The sequence below is a fragment of the Danio rerio genome, chromosome 21 (assembly GCF_052040795.2).
Source record: "Danio rerio strain M-AB ecotype USA chromosome 21, GRCz13ab, whole genome shotgun sequence".
NCBI classification, from domain to species: domain Eukaryota; kingdom Metazoa; phylum Chordata; class Actinopteri; order Cypriniformes; family Danionidae; genus Danio; species Danio rerio.
This window is the reverse complement of record NC_141041.1, coordinates 9637284-9659037: the sequence shown is the minus strand read 5'-3', so window position 1 is coordinate 9659037 and position 21754 is coordinate 9637284. Positions and strand designations below refer to the sequence as shown.

The window sequence follows — 21754 nt, the reverse complement described above, 5'->3', positions numbered from 1 at the left end:
CCCTTAACGTATTTCTGAAGTCAAATTATGAGTCACATAATTCAAATCACCAAACATAGTGACAGTATCAAAATGTATAGTGAACAAACGACATCACTTTCTTTACCATGAATTTGTTAAGGCTCGGATACACACTCATGAAGTGGTTGTGCCCAAATTGATGTGCACAACCTCGGGAGCTGACTGAGACTCTCCCTTCTAGAAGTAGCATACGACACACCTGGCCTACTATAGCTGTTCACAACTGACAGTAATCAATCACTGGAGGTTGCCAAGTTGCCTCCTGTGCTTTAACATGCATGAACTGTTGGTCATGAGATGTGTTCTGTGATCTCTGTAGGTGTAAACTGTGAGTTGGAAATCGATGAATGCGAGTCAAATCCCTGTCAAAACGGAGCCACCTGTCATGACCTAGTGGGACTGTACACCTGTGACTGTGTGCAGGGATTTGAAGGCTCGGACTGTGAAATTAATATTGATGAATGTGAAAGTGGTCCTTGCCAGAATGGAGGACTTTGCCACGACCGCATTGATAGGTAAAAGAACTCGACAGAGTCATGCACAATAGCATGCCTATACACTGCCCATAGTGTTTTCATTTACTGTCTGTAAAATAAATTTAACATGTTAGTCAACATTCTAAGTTTATATTGATAGTTACAATACACTGACTTTTTTATTTGTATACAGTTATGAGTGTGAATGTGAAGGCACTGGATATATGGGAGACCACTGTGAAGAGGATATTCCAGAATGTGCATCACATCCTTGCCAACATGGAGGAACTTGTCTAGAGGGCATTAACCACTACAACTGTTCCTGTTGGCCAGGTAAGTCTCATTTATCTAATCATGGTACTCAAGCCTTTAAATGTAACTTTGATATAATCTAAAATATTTGTGTGCATAGGTTTTGAAGGTGGTAACTGTGAGGTGGATATAGATGAATGTGCTGATGCTCCATGTGAGAACGATGGTGAATGTTTTGAGAAGTCAAATCCGGAACACTGGGAAACAGACTGGGAGTTCACTTATGCCACAGCTGTGGGCTATGTATGTCAGTGCCAACCAGGATACACAGGTACTGGCAACGTCACTACACATATGTAGTGAACATTTATATGTAACTGAATAGATAGTCTAGTTAACTTGCAATGTTTTACTTTCAAAATAATTTAGTCATGCTGTAGTTCATCTGAATGTTTGACATTGCTTTATAGGAGAGAATTGTTCAGTGAACATAAATGAATGTGTGTCCGAGCCATGTCACAATGGTGGAAGCTGTAAGGATTTGGTTAACGGATACATGTGTGAATGCCCAGAGGGATTCACAGGTTAGTTTTTACAAATAAGAAAGCTTTTACACTTGTATCTGTTCATATTGCTAACTTGGGTCTGTCTTACTCAGGTGTGGAATGTGAGGTGAATATAGATGAGTGTGAGAGTGCCCCCTGCCTTAATGGAGGTGTATGCGAAGATGGAGTGGCTGAATACAAGTGTCACTGTGCAGAAGCTGAGGAAGGTCTGTTGCCATGGGGCGGACCCCAGTGCACGGTGCAGCTGCTTGGTTGCATTGGACATGAATGCCAAAATGGTGCCACCTGCTTGCCATGGTTGGATGGAGAGACACATGGACATACCTGTCTTTGTCCACCTGGTTTCTATGATGACATATGCTCTATACAAACCACATTCTCCTTTTCCTCACCGAGGTTCTTTCTTATTGAGCTTCCATCACTTGAACGCAGAAGGAGAGAGACAGAACCTGAACACCCCCTAGGGGTCCGCTTGCGATTCCGCACCACACTGCCTGATATGTTGCTGTTTTTTCGTGGTAATGCGGAGTTCTTCCTATCCTTGGAGATTGTTGGGGGTGAGCTGCGTGCCAGGGCAACATCAAAGGAGGAAGGTTCACTGGAGGCACAATTACCAGGACTTGTAAGTGACGGAGACTGGCATGAGGCAATTGTGAACATTAATGAACATGATATCAGGCTTGTCCTTCAAGTCAATGGTGCAAACTGTAATAATCAAGCATGCAGAGTTGAAGACAAGCTACAAGATGGTCATGAAACTTTCTTACATCATGACAGCCTCACCAAAGTGTATGTGGGAGGAGTACCAGAGGAGTATATTGGGCTTACCTTGAGCGGCCAAGGCTTTTTGGGTTGTATGGAGGATTTGCAGGTGGATGGTCATCCTGTCCTGCCACATGATCTGGGTCATGAGGAGGAGAGCGTTGAGTTGGGCTGTGTAAAGACAGAATGGTGCCAGGAAGATCCACAGCCCTGCTCCCAACAAGGCCATTGTGTTGATCTCTGGACGAGCTACCGCTGTGACTGTTACAGACCCCATTATGGACAGGACTGCAGCAAAGGTTTGCATAAACATATTAAACATTTAACACTTAACAGTTAGAGTAGAGAAGGGGTCCTGGAGTGCCAGTGTCTTGCATAGTTTAGCTCCAAGCCCAATCAGACACACCTGAGCCAAGTAATCAAGCTCTTACAAAGGTTGCGAGAAACATCCTGGCTTGTGTTTTGAGGCAAACTCTTCAAGACACCAGCCCTCCTTGAGTTTGACTGTCCTACAAAGTTTAGCCATGGCCCTTATTAAACTCACCTGTCTTCTTTTGTTTTCTCAGATATGCCTACCTGGACATTTGGTCATGAGAACTCCACAAGTTTTCTTGCATTTGAACTGCTGTCTGATTTTGGAAGTAATTTCAGCGTGTCATTCTTCCTTCGATCCCTTAAATCAAGCGGATTATTATTTCAGCTACGTAGGTCAGGGGTTCAGGGGACAGAAGATGAACCTTATTTCACCATATACCTGGAAATGGGACGATTACAGGTGACCTCTATGGCGGAGTCACCCATTCTGTCATCACCAGTGTTTGTCTCCAATGGAGAAAAGCCACTGCTTCAGGTGGACATACAGGATGGTCAGGTTTTCTTTAATCATGGAGGATATCGCTACGGGCTTGGCTTACTGCCTGACTTGGAAGTTCTGGAGGGAGACTTGTTGTATATTGGTGGAGTTCCAGGTGAAGAGGGTGCAACTGTTTGGGGTGGTCATTTTAAGGGCTGTCTGCAAGACCTGAGACTGGACGACGTGCATCTGGATGTGGAAGACTGGAATAATACACTCAGTGAGAGCATCTATATCGCCAGTGATTCAGAAAATGTCCTTCCTGGGTGCACGAGTGATGACACTTGCAAGGTACATAGATTACATGTAGGTTTTGTTTCACTAAATGTGTTCCTGCTGATGCAGTTTCGAAAAGCTAATGTCATGTGGTTGGTTTGCAGATGGAGCCTTGCTTAAATGGAGGAGCATGCACAGTCACATGGAATGACTTTATTTGTTCCTGTCCAAAGGATTTCACAGGAAAGACATGTGAAACCAGAGTTTGGTGTGTCAGCGATCCATGCATAAATGGTGGACACTGCGTAGATCTGTTGGATGGTTTTGAATGTACGAAGCAGATTTTTGACAATTTCTTGATTGCTTGCTAAAGACTAATAGTAAATTTAAGTCTATAAAAGTGGATATAAGTTGTAACAAAATGTTTTGTTATGTCTTACCAGGTATAGCGAACGCAACCTTTGACAATACCCCTTTACACTACAGTGCTAAGGGATCTCTACTTGACCCAGTGACCAATGTTACCATGAAGCTCCGTACAAGACAGGAAAATGGTGTACTACTTCGTGCATGGCGAGGGGAGGAGCTTCTACTGATTGGTCTGTTGGATTCATCCATTCATGTGGAGATTCACACAGAGAACAGTGTAGAACCAGTGAAGTTCTCTGGACAGAGACGCATAGCAGATGGAAACTGGCATCGACTGCTGTTTGCGATGGCCCACCCAGAGCATGATGCGTCACAGTGGTTCGTTTTGGTGGATGGCATCATCGATGGTAGCAGTGCCCCAGTGCTTGCCGGTAGTTTAAATTTTCTTAAAGACATATCAAGCGAGGTTGCACTGGCCGAGACTTTCACAGGATGTCTAGGTGCTGTCAGAGTGGGTGGAGTTTACCTTCCATTTGTGGACAATACCAAATCACCCCAAACAACACGGTTTTGGCGAAGACCAGATGAGCATGTACACTTGGGATGCTTTGGGGCACCAGTCTGCCGCTCTCATCCCTGTAGGCGTGGTGGCACATGTGTGGATCTCTTCAATAAATTTGGTTGTAAGTGCCCATCTGGCTGGGAAGGGAACATTTGTGAGAAGGAAATAGACGAGTGTATCTCGGGACCTTGCCTTCATGGCAAGTGCAAGGACAAGCTTAATGGGTTTGACTGCTTATGTCACCCAGGATACGCAGGACCTACATGTTCAGAAAACATAGATGACTGCAAAGGATCGAGGTGTAAGAATGGGGGAACCTGTGTTGATGGAGTTAATGACTTTACCTGCATCTGCCCACCTAAGTACAGCGGAACACGTTGTCAGTAAGTAGACTTGTCTAATGGTAACTTAATACACTTTTCCCCTGCATGGTTCAGATTTATTTTAAGGGGGTTTTCCCACATCATTCCATACCTAGTAGCTGTAACTTTTAATTGGCACTACCTCGGGTGAGGCCATTATCAATCTGATTAGCAATGGTCTGAGAAAATCATCACTGTCAGCATAATTAGATTTGCGACACAAGACACCAAACCTATTACTATATTTAAATATTCTGCAGCAGCTACTGCTCAAAACACAATTCCAATTGCGCAACTATAGCAATAGTCTCACCCACTTTACACGTTAATAAACTAGAGTGCAAATGCAAACTGAACAGAGTGAAACTGAACCAAAAATAAGCCGACCCGTGCCGAATTCTACTATGCAATTGAAAAGTGGCTTTACAGAAGATGTACCCTAAACTCTGTTAATACAAGTACAGAGTATTATAAAGTCAATGAGACAACTGTATACAAACCTGCTTGCAATTGTAAACATGAGTGATAATAACCATCCCATATTTGCATTGTAAACACCTATTTCTTAACAAGACTACATCTTTGTCTGGGACTGGTCAAGTATTGGGTGCTTATCGAGTGTTTTTGTGTGTGTGTGTGTGTGTGTGTGTTCCTGTGCATCAGATACAACTACCCTCCACTAAAGTGTGCCCTGGATGTTGAATGTGAAAATGATGGTGTTTGCCATGACACTCAGTGGGGGGCAAACTGCACCTGTCCTCCAGGAATCACCGGAGAAAGGTAGAAATAATAACACTCTATAACAGGGGTGGCCAACCCTGTTCCTGGAGAGCCACCTTCCTGCAGATTTCAGTTGCAACCCATATCAACCACACCTGCCTGTAATTATCACGTGGTGTTCAGGTCCTAATTAATTGGTTCAGGTGTGTTTGATATGGGTAGCAGCTAAAATCTGCAGGAAGGTGGCTCTCCAGGAACAGGGTTGGCCACCCCTGCTTTATAAGATCTACATTCGACAACAAGTGTCAAATTCAGTTCCTGGAGGGCCGCACCTCTGCACATTTTAGTTCCAAAACTAATTAAACACACCTGATCAAACTAATTGAAGCCTTTAGGCTTGTTTGAAACCTCTAGGAAAGTTTGTAGATGCAGGGCTAAAATTAAACTCTGCAAGGCTGCGGCCCTCCAGGAACTGAGTTTGACACCCCTGCTCTACAATATAACTTGATATATGTTACTTGATCTAAGTCAGGGGTGTCCAAACTCGGTTCTGGAGGGCCGGTGTCCTGCAGAGTTTAGCTCCAACTTCCTTCAACACACCTCCCTAGAAGTTTCTAGTATACCTAGAAAGAGCTTGATTAGCTGGTTCAGGTGTGTTTAATTTGGGTTGGGGCTAAAAGATGCAGGACACCGGCCCTCCAGGACCGAGTTTAGACACCCCTGATCTAAGTTAACTTGATAATTTGTACTGAATGCACAAATATTGGTGACAAAGTGTTTATCTGCATGTTTCTATGCATATTTTTTCCACAGATGTGAGAGAGAAATCGATGAGTGTGCTTCTAGCCCTTGTCTAAATGGTGGATCGTGTCTGGATCGCCTCAACCGCTTTCAGTGTTTGTGTCCCGCAGGATTCAGTGGCCAGTTCTGTGAAACAAATGTAGGTACAAATAAGAAGCACGCCAGTTTAGAAGTGTTGAGAGTTACTTTAACAATTTGATCCTCTCTCTACAGAAACAAGCACAGCAAGATCATATACCATGGCTGGCGATAGCGGTTCCATTGGCTTGTGGTTGTATCCTCTTAGTGGCCATTGGTCTCATTTTCATGTTAATGACTGCACGAAAGAAGCGGCAGTCGGAAGGAACTTATTCCCCAAGTCATCAGGAAGTTGCTGGTGCACGTCTGGAGATGGACAGCATGCTGAAAGTACCACCAGAAGAACGGTTAATATGAGATAAAATGCAGAGGCTTTAATATTATTGACTTTTCCAAGACGATGTGGCATTATGGAGCCACAACGAGAACATCAAACAAGCAACCTGAAAGTGCACTGCGAGAGGAAACTTGAAATTGGAAAATGGGAATGAATTTAATATGAATTAACTGTCATTATATGACTGTGGATGTTAACCAGAAACTCTTCCAGATGACATTGGACTTGGTGATGATTTACCTCATGGCATTATATGCCTTAACAGCTCTGACAAAGTGTCATACTGTAAAGAGGTGGAAAAAAATGAGTTTACTTTCTCCCAGTAACAAAACCCTCTCAAAAACGAGCAACTGAAAATAGTGTTATTGAACAATATTTGAATGTACAAGCTATAATACCCATAGCAAGACTGTTGTGCTAACTAGCTACTGTTCCTGCTGTAGGCGACACTGGATATGATGATCAAAACAGACGAATGTGGCTTATGTGAAAAATTAGCCATTAGCTTTTGCAGAGGAGGGATACAACTGAAGTTAGTAACTTCAATAGTAATAATGTGCTTTCTTTAAAAGAAATATGGGCATTGCTGTTTTGTCTACGGCACAGTTGCAATCACATGGTGTCAGAATAACCGATTTCAAATTACTAAAAACTGTTTACGTACACTACCTGAAAAGTCTTCTTGTCAATCCCAGATGTAAGAGCAACAAATAACTTGATTTCTAGATTATCATTTGGAAAAGTGGCAGACGGTCGATATTTCTGATGAATCATCTGTTGAACTGCATCCCAATTATCACAAATACTGCAGAACCCGCATGGACCCAAGATTCTCACAGAAAACAATCAAGTTTAATGAAGGAAAAATCGTGGTTTGGGGTTATATTTATTATGGGGGCGTGCGAGAGATCTGCAGAGTGGATGGCAACATCGACAGCCTGAGGTATCAAGACATTTGTGCTGCCTATTATATTACAAACCACAGGAGAGGGCAAATTCTTCAGCAGGATAGCGCTCCTTCTCATGCTTCAGCTTCTACATCAAAGTTCCTGAAAGCAAAGAAGGTCAAGGTGTTCCAGGATTGTCCAGCCCAGTCACCCGACATGAACATTATTAGAGTAAGATGGAGGAGGCATTGAAGATGGATCCAAAGAATCTTGATGAACTCTGGAAGTCCTGCAAGAACGCTTTCTTTGCCATTTAAGATGTCTTTACTAATAAGTAATTTGAGTCATTGCAGAGATGTATGATGTATGGATGCAGTCCTCCAAGCTCATGGGAGTCGTACACATTATTCATTCTTTTTCCACTGCAGCATGACTTTTAATTCTATACTGGACATTATTTCTGTTAGGTGACAAGTCTTTTGTCTGAGCAAAGACTGACCTCAAGGCATGATCATATTTTATTTTAGTAAAATAAGTGTAATCTAGAGACATTTGCCTTTCATATAAGCCACTTCTGATACCAAACGATCAACTGGAAGTCAAGAAGCTATTATTTGTTGTTCCTATAACTTGGATAGTGTATTTTCATATGCAATATTGCTACCTATGTTTGGTAAAAAGCTCTAAGAGCAAAAACTAAAACTCGGGCCAGACCTACAGACTGTTATATATACAGCTGAAGTCAGAATTAATAGCCCTGCCTTTAAATTTTTTTTCTTTTTAAATATTTCCCAAATGTTTAACAGAGCAAGGAAATTTTTACAGTATGTCTAATAATATTTTTTCATTCTGGAGAAAGTCTTGTTTGTTTTATTTTGGCTAGAGTAAAAGCAGTTTTTATTATTTTTTTTAAACCACTTTAGGGACAAGATTATTTGCCTTTTTAAGCTAATTTGTTTTTTTTTTGGATAGTCTACAGAACAAACCACTGTTATACAATAACTTGCCTAATTACCCTAGCCGGTCAAGTTAACCTAATTAACCCAGTTAAGCCTTTAAATGTAGCTGTAAGCTGTATAGAAGTGTCTTGAAAAATATCTAGTCAAATATTATTTACTGTCATCATGGCAAAGATAAAATAAATCAGTTATTAGAAATGAGTTATTAAAACTATTATGATTAGAAATGTGCTAAAAAAAAATCTCTTCGTTAAACAAAACTTGGGGAAAAAAAATGAACAGGGGGGCTAATAATTCTGACTTCAACTCTACGTCTTATATAACTGGTGGGACACTTATGGTTTTCATAAAAAATATGATTTGGAAAAAAAAATCACTAATTAAATCAATGTCAGTGTGCTCAAAACCTCAACAATAAGGTGAAACATGCAACATACACTAACAACATGCAGCATTATAGTTTGCTAACATGCTAACATAGCTAAACTTACAATGGATATGCTACCTTGGTAAAATAGCAGCATGTGAACAATTTGCTACACAATAAACATGCTAGCAATGTGCTAAAACATGTTACTAGCATAACAGCAACATGGAGAAACAGGTTAACAACATGCTAGCAACATTTTATCTTAAATCTTAAAGTTTAAAACCTTTTCAAAAAATATTACAGTAAATGTTTTACTTTTATGGTTAAACAGCCTGATCTCACGAGGAAACTTAAGTATTTTACGTTTTGTCAGTTTAGTGGCTAATTCAGGAGTTCAGTCGTATGAAAATACACGATTTTGAAAAAGAGATGTGGCACCTAACTCCACCCGTCATTGGGTAATGAGCAAATAGTACTAAATAGTACGAATTACATCGTACGAATTTATAGGAATTAACCACTAAATCAAAAAGTTACGAATTGCCGTGAGATTGCGTTGACACCTGACGTTATCTGACCAGTTGACTTAGAATTAAGCTAGTTTCAACAAAATGTGATTGCAGCATACCTTTTGTCTTCGTTTGAGTCTATTATTGGGGAGAAAAAAAACTGTGATCTTGATACTGTTTGACAATCAACACATGTGAATGTTTTTTAGGAATGTTTGACTATACACCAGCGATACTACTAATAACATACATCAATGTAACCCACCACCATTTCTACACACTTACCTCAGCGTACATGCACGGGGAAATACAATATAGCCTGCGTGACAATGGAAAAAAGAGATGAGAGACAAACTTAAAAACAAACCCTTGCTAATGCCTAAATGCTGTAAAAACTGAGCGTGCTCAGTCGTGTATATTTTGTAAATTGTGATTATAAGTTGTGTTTTCTCATCCGTCACATATCAGTCTGTTTTACTTTAAATGCATGCATAGGAGTGACAGAAATCTATACAGTACATTGTGGACTACGTCAATTAGGAATGTTTTTGGAATGTATATATGTCTGTAAAATAAACGTGTTTGTGTTTGAATGTGTAAAAATTGTGTGGATTGTAATTTTTACTTGGTTGTGGTTTAAATCACATTATCTTTAAATTATTATTAGGGCTGGGCCGATAAACGATATTATATCGAACTGCAATAAAATGGATGTCAATAACAATGGTAAGCGCTGGACTTTTCTACTCTGTATTAATCTAAGCCAATCACACAGCAGGAATGAGCAACAATGAGAATCGAAAGTTGTGTTGATATTAGAGATTTACTGAATTGTCAGCCATCGAGAATTTAACTGCCGAAATGTGTTATGCTAATTAATGGACGCTTTAATTTTTGTGGCTTAAGTTACTCTTTTAAATCTGGAGGCATTGAAAACCTACATCAAAACATATATCATTATCGTTTAATATGGAAAATAATTATCGAGATTCCAATTTAGTCATAGGCCTATTGCCCAGCACTACTTATCATTTATTTAAAATTTTTTGGTAACAAAACGCAAAACTTTTTATTCATATTGGCAGTTAATTTGCAAAACAGCTGCATTCGGCAAGCCTGAAAATGCAAAGTTCTGAAATTAGATTTGAATACCATTTTACGATGTTTAAACTACATTTTAAAAAAGTGAAAATCATAACATCATGAGCATATCAGTGTTTTAATCCAGTATTTGATCAAAACAGCAATGGTGGGACATACAGTGTGTATAATGGTGGGACATAAAGTATCCAGATCCCCTTAACTTTTTCACTTTGTTATATTGCAGCCATTTGCTAAAATCATTAAGGTTAATTTTTTAGGGGGAATGGCCCAGCTATAGCCCTGACCTAAACCCAATTCAACTTCTCTGGAGGGACCTAAAAATGGCTGTCCACCAACGTTTACCATCCAACCTGACAGAACTGGAGAATATCTGCAAGGAGGAATGCCCAAATCCAGCTGTGAAAAACTTGTTGTCTTTCTCAAAAAGACTCATGGCTGTATTAGATCAAAAGGGTGCTTCTACTAAACACAGAGCAAAGGGTCTGAATACTTCAGATGGTGTGATATTTCAGGTTTTCTTTTTTTAATAAATATTTATTATAAATATATATTAATATATATATATATATAGATATATATATATATATATATATATATATATATATATATATATATATATATATATATATATATATATATATATATATTGTTTGTTTTTCTGTCAATATGGGGTGCTTCATTTTTTTTAATGGCCCAGCCAGAGCCCTGACTTATACCCAATTGAGCATCTTTGGAGAGATGGAAAAAATGGCTGTCTGTTGCTTTGTATCCGATGCTGTGTTTACATTGAGGTACATTGAGGTACACATTGAGGTAAGTATGGAAAGTATTCAGATCCCCTAAAATTTTTCACTCTTTGTTATTTTGCAGCCATTTGCTAAAATCCTTTAAGTTCATTTTTCCTCAAAGTACACACAGCACCCCATATTGAAAGAAAAACAAAGGAATGTTAACATTTTTGCAGATTTAAAAAAAAAGAAAACCTGAAATATCACACCGTCCTAAATAATCAGTCTCTTTAATCTGTGTTTAGTAGAAACACCCTTTTGATCTAATACACGAGTCTTTTTGGGAAAGATGCAACAAGTTTTTCACAGCTGGATTTGGGCATTCCTCCTTGCAGATAATCTCAAGTTCTGTCAGGCTTAATGGTAAACGTTGGTGGACAGCCATTTTTAGGTCTCTCCAGAGAAGCTCAATTGGGTTTAAGTCAGGGCTATGGCTGGGCCATTCCCCCCCGAAAAATATTAACTTAAATGATTTTAGCAAATGGCTGCAATATAACCAAGAGTGAAAAACGTAAGGGGGTCTCTGAATAATTTCCGTACCCACTGTATGTGTGAAGATGTGTACTATAGCATTTCTTCCCAAAAATCGCCATCTACTGGCCTGGCATACATAATTGAGCATTTTTTGTCATTGTATTGGTATGAACATTTTGCAATGCTGCTGTCTAAATGTCAAACATTTCAAAAACACAATAAAAAAACTGTTTAAAAATGTACAATATAATTATTATGTTTATGTAGTTTATGTGGTATTCCTATAGACCAGGGGTCACCAATCTCAGTCCTGGAGGGCAGGTGTCCCTGCAGAGTTTAACTCCAACTTACCTCAACACACCTGCCTGGATGTTTCAAGTATATCTAGTAAGACCTTGATTATCTTGTTCAGGTGTGTTTCATTAGGGTTGGAGCTCAAATCTGCAGGACACCGGCCGTCCAGGAACAAGTTTGGTGACCACTGCTATAGACAATAAAAAAATATGGACAAAGTATCTGTGACATCACCCATGAATTTCTGAAGACCACAAATGAACCCACAAGTGGGCGTGTCCAACCGTCGCCCTTTTGTACACGAGTCATTGCGCCAACCCGAGGTAATCAAACAAGGGCAAAGAGGCGGAGCTACAGATGCCAGCAAGCATTTTGCGTAGAGGGGCTTTTCTTTGGGGAAATGCTTTATATTCAATTACCTGTGACTCATTTGTGTTCCGACCTCATGTGCTTGGTTGTGTACTATATCAGTGTTTGGTCTTTTAAAACACTGCTGTAATACATTGAGCCACTAAACATTGTTCTTATGACGTTTTTCTACAGAAGGAAAACATGAGTTACTTGCAAATACTTCAATATACATATTCTATGATAGTAAAAGCAAGGCTAATTATGAAATCCAGGCCATAACACTGTATGACATCAATTCAGATGACTGTTCTAGAGCCTACAGCTAATCAATTCTGGAGTGCATTCAAGTTCTAAAGATATGGTATAATATGTGGAATAATTTCACTCACCTGGGAAACGGAGGCCACTTGAATGGTTTGTAATCACAATTAAGAGCACACAGCATGCCATATTATCTGATAATTGTAAGAAAAAGTTCCAAAAGGCAACTGACTGTGTAAAGCCCCATAAAAACAAAACAAAAATACGATGTACAGTTGAAGTCAGAATTATTAGCCCCCTTTAAAAATTTTTCTTCTTTTATAATATTTCCCAAATGATGTTTAACAGATCGAGGAAATTTTCACAGTATGTCTGATAATATTTTTTCTTCTTCAAAAAGTCTCATTTGTTTTATTTCGGCTAGAATAAAAGCTGTTTTGAATTTTTTAAACACCATTTTAGGGACAAAATTATTAGCCCCTTTAAGCTATATTTTTAAGTTTTAGTTAAGCCTTTAAATGACACTTTAACTGTATAGAAGTGTCTTGAAAAATATCTAGTAAAATATTATTTACTGTCGTGATGGCAAAGATAAAATGAATCAGTTATTAGAATAAAGTTATTAAAACTATTATGTTTAGAAATGTGTTGAAAAAATGTTCTCTCCTTTAAACAGAAATTGGGGAAAAAATAAACAAGCGGTCTAATAATTCAGGGGGACTAATAATTCTTCAACTGTATATGTCGAGTTCAGCGGCATGGCCATTCACTTAATTATGCAAACTGTAAACTTTTTTTTTCTGCTGTAAAGTTGGCCATTTTAACATTGGGATCAATAGAAATGTGCTCTATTATGGAGCCAGGCCTTGCTAAATTTCGATGAACTGCAGTTTCAGTTACTCCCTTATTAGCTTCAAAAGGGAAAGCAGAAGGTTAATTGGGTATTCATATAACCACCGGGAGAATGACAAGGCTTCATAATATACAAATGGCAGCAAAACAAATTTCCAGCTCACCACTTTCACAGGAATATACTGTGCTTTTTAATTATGGCAAACACAAATAATAACCTCCAAATAAAAATCAGAAAGTGCAAGATGATAATAAACAGGATATGAGTTCACATTAGGATACATTCAAAGAGAAATTTGTATTTTTACACATACAAAAAAAAATTTCATTTTGATAATACCACCACCTTGCTTACTATTCCATCTGACAAAACCAAACACGAAAGCATCTGGTCAAAACACAGCAGATTCTATAATGTTTGATGAATCCATGCTAGCAATACTTTCAAAGCTTGTTCAACCCATACAAGTCATGTACAGCACTTTACACTGAACAACCTTTGTTTTAAACCAACCCTGTTCCTGAAGGCACACCAACAGTACATATTTTAACCTCTCCCTAATCAAACATGAAGTTAATGGGTCAGATAAGGGAGCCATCCAAAATATGTACTGTCAGTGTGCCTTTAAGGACAGGGTTAGGGAAACACTGCTTTAAACAACGCTGGGCTGTATTAACCAAATGTTGGGTCAATTATGGACAACCCCAACTGCTGGGTTATATTTAAAAATAAAAAATTAATTTAACATATATTCTTATTATTCTTATATATTTTATACCCAACAGTTGGGGTTGTCCATATTTTGATCCAACGTTGAGTGGTATTATGTTTGCCAGGGGAAATATCACAGCTTCGGTTCATCTGACATTTTTAAAACAAAAAAACAACACTTTTTCCAATGCAGTCAAAAATATAAAGATACTTTTCACAGATTAATTTCAATATTACCCTTTACAGGACCATTCCAAGTCTACCTTTGTCATTTTTAAAGTAGAACTTGATATACTTATGTGAAACATTTGAAGCTTTGTGTTTATCCAACTTAAACGTTAACGTACATTTTGCGCTAGTGTAGTAGCTTCTGTTTTCTTATTAAACTTTCAGTATGAATTATTGACCAAGAAAAGTGACTGCTGTACCAACCTAACAGCCCATGTCAAAAATGCAGAAATCGGTTTGAACATTAAGACAAAAGTTTAACCAAAACATCATAACAACCCATGCTGTAAGACTAAAAATACAAAACCAACTGCTCTGAACTTCCACACACACACACACACACACACACACACACACACACACACACACACACACACACACACACACACACACACACACACACACACACACACACACACACACACACACACACACACACACACACACACACACACACACACACACACACACACACACACACACACACACACACACACATTTAAGGCCCATTTTGAAAGGTGATCTAAACGGAAAAACTAATAGGAAATGTCATCTTTCTAACAGCTCTACGGGGTATACATATGTTCAAGAACACTTTAATAACACAAATAACATTATTTCATATTTAAATACGACAATAAACCAGAGTAGAGACACCAATTCACTCCCTGATGCTCCCTGACATGGACAAAAAAAAAAAAAAAACACGTTTCTTTTGGATTTGAGTGTTTGGTTGTACACAATTCATTTCCATGTCAAGATCTGCACAAACAGTGTTCTTCTACTTGCAAGTCTCGGACAGAAATATAGCAAAGAAAATGGCATCAAGCTAAGATCCTGCAACACCAGTTGTGTATAGTGCTGAACTAATCCCAATAAACAGGCACAGTCTATGACAAGAATACCAGCCGTTAGCTGTTAGGATTCACTTTAACACTTTATAGCAGTATGTATGTTTAAAAAGCACAAAACAGCTCTATTAGAATAAAAAAGCCATAATGCAGAGTGCATGGCAGTAGCAGAGTCGATGGAAAATGGTAGTGCTAAAAAGAAAGATGCTGTCGCTTTATGAAAGCTGTAAGTCTATCATGTGATGCACGGAATAAAAGGAGATTTCAAAATACAAGTCTAATCAAAGCAAGTGGACGATAAGCATTTCAACTAAACTACTGTGAACCCTGTTCCAGAAGACCAAATCGAATACTTTCAGACTGACACATAGGCAAGTAAAACCAGAGGTAAAGCTGGGACCAGTGAGGGCGTTTGACACGTTTTTAAATTAAAACCCCCTAAACACACTCTTGACCAGTTTACTTAAATTTTTTGTCGGAAAATATCTCAATCCAGACCTCAAGGGGGCAGTGTTTTGTTCTGCTGCAGGGCAGGTTACTTTGACCCGTTCTGAGCGCTAACATTCTGTAGTATATAGCGAGTAGTATATAGCTTGAACTAGGGAACATGTAGTCCAGTATGTATTGTAGTAGGTCATAAGTTATGTAGTGCAAATATGAAGTACACACCAGATATCACAATCCCTACTTGTCGTATGTAATGTGTATTTTAGAGTGGAATATGTAGTCTGCGCAATAAATGTATTCGAGTGCATTATGAATGCCAATTTAACAATGGTTTGTACAAGAATGTGAATGTTAGAGTACAATGGTTTGAATTAATGAGCCTAGGGTTAAAAAAAAGCAAGCTAATTAAAACAGCACTGAAATGATGTGCAAGTACCGCCATAATGGCAATAATGTCAGTCTAATTGCTAATGGTAGAATTTGGGACATTACTCTATGGTATCTTTAGTACTGTAGTCTGATTCCTTTGGGAACTACGCTGCTAGCTACAGAAAATACAGTGTTATCTTACTAATATAGTGTTTCAGTGTAAAACTTTTGGAGCAACATGGTTCATCCTGTTGTTATGGGAAATGCTTCAATAGTATCAGTGTGCATAAGGCTAAGTGTGTGAGCTAGGCGCAAAAAAAAGCACAACACACTCTGGGGAGGGGGGAATGTCCAACAGTGCTTTCAGGCCCCTAGGGGGCGCAGTCTTAAATACCCACTGGCTATAAATGTGTACTCCCTCACTGGTTGGTAGCAGCAGTAGAGGAAAATTGTGGGCAGAGCTAGTCGAAAGTTTCCCACCTTCTCCGCAAGTCCTCCACCTTCTTTTTGGGGGGCGTGGCCATTATTGTTGGTGTAGTTGCCATGGTAAGAAGGTCACTGAATGGGTCACTGGGTGCATCTGTGGAGACTTGCACAGGCTGTGCCAAAGTAGCCGGAGAAGATGAGTCTAAGAGGGTTGAAAGAGATCCACTACTGCTGGAGGTTGGAAGAACACGTCCAATGGGCCACGCCCCTCCAGTTGGGGTCACACCCACAGTGGATGCCTGATTAAATACTGCGTATGGACTGCCTGAGGCGGGGAAGTAGTTGGCACCTGGGGGATTCATGAAGGCTGGGGTGAAAGGGTTACCTGGGACGACAGGACTATAGTGCCTTTGAGGTGGGTACTGCGGTGGTTGGGTAAAAGGGTTCATAGACACTGGAGGGGGAAAGTTGGCAAGGTTTGGGGGGTTCGGTCTAGGAGGTACAGGAGGTTTAGAAAGGGATGGTGTGGCCTCATCCTTTGTTGCTCCACACAACGGATCCAACAAGCTAAGTAAGTCCTGCTCCTGTCCCTCGTTTGGCTCATTGGTCTTCAACAGGTCCACCTGAGTTTGTGCTTGAGGAGACATATTTAATGCCTGCCGAAACTCCTGCCCTCCAGCAGACACTCCTCCTTCCTTGTCACAGGCCTGCCTAACCCCGCGCAGCAGGGTCACCGCTGGAGCCAGCACTGCACCTGGTTCTGGTGTTTTCCGACCTTGGGGACGAGGGATTGTAATGCAAGCCCCTTCCGTCTTCTCTGCACAGGAATTTGAACTCTCCTTGCTGGGTGGGCGCACATCAGAAGGTTCTAAGGGTGGAACGGAAAGAGGTCTCTCCCAGGATGGTGACTCCCGGCCAAGCAAGGCGGATGGGTCTTCCCTTTGACTCCAGAGCTTGCTGTATGGGTTGGTGGATTTGAGCACGGGAAGTGTGCGTGTGCGCTCACCAGAATTTAGTTCCATCCGCTGGAGAACAAACAATTAAAACAGTTTTTAGGATAGAGAAGGGAAATCCCCACATTTGAGTAGAATAATACTTTAGTAAAGTGTTTCTCAAATCTGATCCTGAAGACACACGCAATACACATTTAGATGTCTCCCATATAACCCAATTAAGTCAGGTCTTGAAGTCTCTACTAATGAGCTGATGTGTTTAATCAGGTGTCCTTACAAACAGAGTTTCAAAATGTCTAATCTTGGTGTATCTTCAGGAACAGGGTTGGGAATCTAGGGAACCTCTCATGCATTTAATTGTAGCTGTCGCTCCCAAAACTTTTCAGGGATTACAGTGCCTAACCTGGTAGTTGAAGTTGACATTTTGTGGGTCTGCTCGAAGCTCCTCCAAACTTCTTGCAGATGTGAGGATGGAGTGTGTGCTGTGAGTGGGTTTTGTGGTATTTGTGATTTCTGGACATTCTGGTTTCCCCTGTTGATTACGGAAGGCATCCTGCAACAGGCTCAGGTCAGAGAATTTGTCTAGCACAGGACTGGATGGAGCAGTGTTACCTTGGTATCGCTCCCCAACCTCCACACCTTCTTCCACAAGCTCTGCCTCTTTCAGAGACCTGTATGGCTGAGGCCTAAGTCACATACACAAACAAAAACAAGTATGCACACAACATCCACGCCACAACAACAGACAATCAAGCACACGCAACGCGCAACACATGCACAAACAAGCACAGACACACATTGTAATTTTCATGTTAGATGAAGTGCTACTGAAATAAGCGGATATGATCAACATAATCAAGTCACTTTATGTGAATAGCTGCATTTTATGCATGAAATCTAGGCATGCATTAAGAGGGATTCAAATCAAAATGAAAGACAAATCTGACAGGCTGCAGCATAGCCAAATAAAATAGCATAAAGCTGCCCCAAAAAAGCATTTGGACAAACTGATGATCAAATACTCTGCACAATCCTGTATTATATGCATAACTTTAATACTACACATGGAGGTTGACAGGAGAAGCATTGCAATTGTCTAGCAAAAGTCTAGATATGTCAAGATATCTGACATGGATCTGCGACATGCTTAAATATGAATGTTTGATCTTTATGATTTTGTACTGAACAATCTGTGTGACCAAGAGCGACCAAGGGCCAATCCCAATTCTATTTCTGTACACCTACTGAACACCTTTGCCCTAAAACAGATTGTGAAGGGTAAGGGCTTCAAAATTGACCTCTATCGACATGACACCACTAAAATACCTGCACACGTCATCATATGTCATCGCGATCGCTTACTACATATGAGATTGACGATCATGACTGCTGTAGTTATTCCAGTTGCATTATTTTTTTATATTGTTCTTCAGGAAATCACTGAAGGCAACAGTATCATGTTAACATAAAGATATAATGTGGCAGTAAGATCGTAACTGTATTGTGTATTTACACGATTGCCATTTTCATCTATCTAAACCAGGGGTCACCAATCTCGGTCCTGGAGGGCCGGTGTCTCTGCAGGGTTTAGCTCCAACTTGCCTCAACACACTTGCCTGGGTATTTTAGGTATACCTAGTAAGACCTTGATTGACTTGTTCAGGTGTGTTTGATTAGGGTTGGAACTAAAATCTGCAGGACACCGGCCCTCCAGGAACAAGTTTGGTGACCACTGATCTAAACTAACGAAAACAACATTAACATTATACCACACATTTCAAAAAGGTAATTCCCAGTCACCAGGGGCCTCATGTATCAACGCTGCGTACGCACAAAAACTTTGCGTACGCCAGATTTCACGCTCAGAATCGCTCACGTTTGGATTTACTAACAATGAACTGAACGTGGGAATTTGCGCAGGTTCACGGCAGGTTTCTGGCAGGCGTACGCACATTTTTTGTGCGTGTCTGTTTTATTTCCATTGGCGACTCCTAGAGGCAGTTGTGTTAAATTCCTCTCTACAAAGTGTCTGATCCTTGCAATGGCAGCTGTATGAGACGGGTTCATATAGTAGGTATGTAAGATTTCCATACCATACAGTTGACCAGCTAAACATTAAAGCACAATTTGCAGCGGTCGCCTGTTTTCCCAATGTAATCTGAGCTATCTACTGCACGCACATTGCTATAAAGACACTATCTGAAGATAAATTTGCATGCGTGAATCAGAAACATTTCCATTCAATAAATGTGCAAATAAAATATGATGCACAAACTTATTAATGATTCCTACTTGTCTTTCTCGTGATAAATAGTGGGCAAAATCTGATATGTAGCGGGAAAAAAAGAAGAAAGAATTCATCAGACGCTGGATTCGAACCGAGTTTGTGATCGAACGTGTCAGTATATGATTATATGCTTCTTATGAGGTGCGCCACTGAGACTTCTAAGGGTACTGCAACAGTTTACAGATATAAACCACACTATTTCTTTTGTAAATGCACTCAGTGCGATGTTCAGACCCAACTGTGTTAACCGTATCAGCTAAACTCTCCCACTCTATTTTTTTCTTTTGTTGTTAATTCCGGAGAACAAACTTGCAAATAACACCGCTTTTCTCCGTTCTACCTCCGAAAGCAGCACCTCCAATTCACATTCTGTTCAAAGTTTCTCTTTTTGTTTGATTTTGCCGTTGCTTTTTCGTTGGGTTTTGCCATTAGCATAGCATTAGCATATTCATACGGGGGAGGAGGCAGGGAGGGGTTTTGCGCTCGTGCATGTTGCGCTCAGTTTCACGTTCATTCGGATGTACAAAAGAATATGCGTGAGATTCGGCGTACGCAGTGTTTCATACATCTGAAATTTTTTCTGCGTACGCACATTTACAGCTTTGTGCGTACGCAATGTTTTAGTAAGATTTCCACGCAAGTCTTCGTACATGAGGCCCCAGATGTTATGAATATATTAAAACATATGCTTGTTGTAAAAATTTATCCTAATGTTAAAAAAATACAAATTTGTGCATCTCCTTACTATAGAGCAGATTTAGATGGTGTATTCTGGGAAATTTTCATACCCCTTGGTTTCAAGTGTAGTACTGAAAAATCTCTATTTCAAGGGCTATCTAGCCCTTCCCCTTATCTCTACACCTTCTCTAACCAAGTTATAGAGAATTGAGACACCCCTACCCCTTCACCTGAACACACAAAAAGAGGGATAGGGGTAGAGAAAAGGGCTAAGGGGTAGAATTGGGATTGGGCCCAAGTGTGACCTCAGCACTATATGAAAATTTCTGGTTTTGTACCACTATGCTGTGTCGTAAATTCGACTTCCTATTAATTAAAAATGATCAGACCGGAGGTTTTGAATATCAAAAAATAGACTTTATTCTTCATAATAAAGCCGAGAAAGAGCAGAGCAGACCTCATAGCATTCTCCTCCTGCTCCTTCTCAAGTATCTATGTTCTCCATAATCTTTATACAGGTAATTATGACACACTCCTTTGTGTCTCTTTTTAACTCTTGACCATTTTTGAATAGGTTTTCTAGTCTAAGGGGTCCTGCTATTCTTGGCTCTCAGCCCACTAGCTCATGTCAACAGAGATGTTACAGGTCTATGTCAGCAAAGTATAGATGCAACTTATGCAAAGAATCAGCTTCCAGAAATGATCAGATGTGCTCCAACATTAGGCACATTCAAATCAAGACTGAAAACACCTGTTTAGCTGTGCCTTTACTGAATGAGCACTGTACTCTGTCTGACAGATTGCACTATTATGTTTTTCTCTTCTTCTTCATTCTTTTATATCACATTTTACCTGTTTTCATGCTTTTTTAAACTAATTTTTAGCATTTGTTTTTATTTTACTTGTTTCTTTTATTCTTGTCTATGTAAAGCACTTTGAATTGCCACTGTGTATGAAATGTGCTATATAAATAAACTTGCCTTGCCTTGCCTAAATGCAAACCTTTTAGTGGTGCATACAGGAACAATGTCTAAAACAGTGGTCACCAACATCGTGCCTGCGGACACCAGATCACACGCGAGGATCACATGAGTTGTCCGCGGGCCCGTTCTAAAAATAGCTCACCATAGCCACTTACCAGTAAGCTTCAACTAAAACTTTTTATAGCTATTATTTTTTAATCACACTTAAACGTGTATACCCCAAAACTGTGCTTAAAGACAGGAACGGATGTAATCTACACTCCCTCTGATGTCCAACTTGGGGCAACTACAATGGTTAGAAGAGTGTCGGCTGTTAAAAATGCTTTATATTTGGTAATTTTTGGATCATTTCAGTAAAATCTGAAAGTTGATTTATGTTACACAATTGATATTCTGTACAAACATGTAACAACGTAGTGCATGATTTCTTAAAAAATTTTAGTGGCTAGTGAAAAAATTGTAGAAGTTAAAATTTTAAAAATGTAAATAACTGCAGAGATTTTATTGAATAATAGGAACCATTTTTATTATTTTTTGTCTCTTTTCTTTTAATCAAACAATTATTTGTATTGGTCATGTAAGGGTCATATATTAAC

The 21754-nt window shown here is 39.6% G+C and overlaps 2 protein-coding genes across 34 annotated transcripts in view; one reads left to right on the top strand and one right to left on the bottom strand.

Moving 5' to 3' along the window:
* crb2a (crumbs cell polarity complex component 2a) overlaps positions 1-6968 on the top strand; it is a 35475-nt gene extending 28507 nt beyond the window's left edge. Inside the window, 11 exon segments of the mRNA NM_001045299.1 lie at positions 341-536; positions 691-830; positions 910-1080; positions 1220-1333; positions 1408-2376; positions 2644-3221; positions 3311-3476; positions 3590-4460; positions 5103-5219; positions 5973-6099; positions 6174-6968. Coding sequence (NP_001038764.1) covers positions 341-536; positions 691-830; positions 910-1080; positions 1220-1333; positions 1408-2376; positions 2644-3221; positions 3311-3476; positions 3590-4460; positions 5103-5219; positions 5973-6099; positions 6174-6395 — 3671 coding nt within the window. The 3' untranslated portion in view covers positions 6396-6968.
* A 6423-nt stretch (positions 6969-13391) lies between these two features.
* Positions 13392-21754, bottom strand: part of dennd1a (DENN/MADD domain containing 1A) — a 47941-nt gene continuing 39578 nt past the window's right edge. For 4 of the 33 annotated variants that reach the window (XM_087300694.1, XM_087300705.1, XM_087300698.1 and 1 more), the window contains 4 exons: positions 17614-17896; positions 14542-17282; positions 14038-14474; positions 13392-13933 (listed from right to left, as the gene is read on the bottom strand). In XM_087300694.1, coding sequence (XP_087156820.1) covers positions 16293-17282; positions 17614-17896 — 1273 coding nt within the window. In that variant the 3' untranslated portion in view covers positions 13392-13933; positions 14038-14474; positions 14542-16292. Of the gene's footprint in view, positions 13937-14037; positions 17283-17613; positions 17897-21754 lie in introns of all 33 variants that reach the window. The other 29 variants (XM_087300693.1, XM_087300706.1, XM_087300700.1 and 26 more) reach the window with 13 other exon arrangements.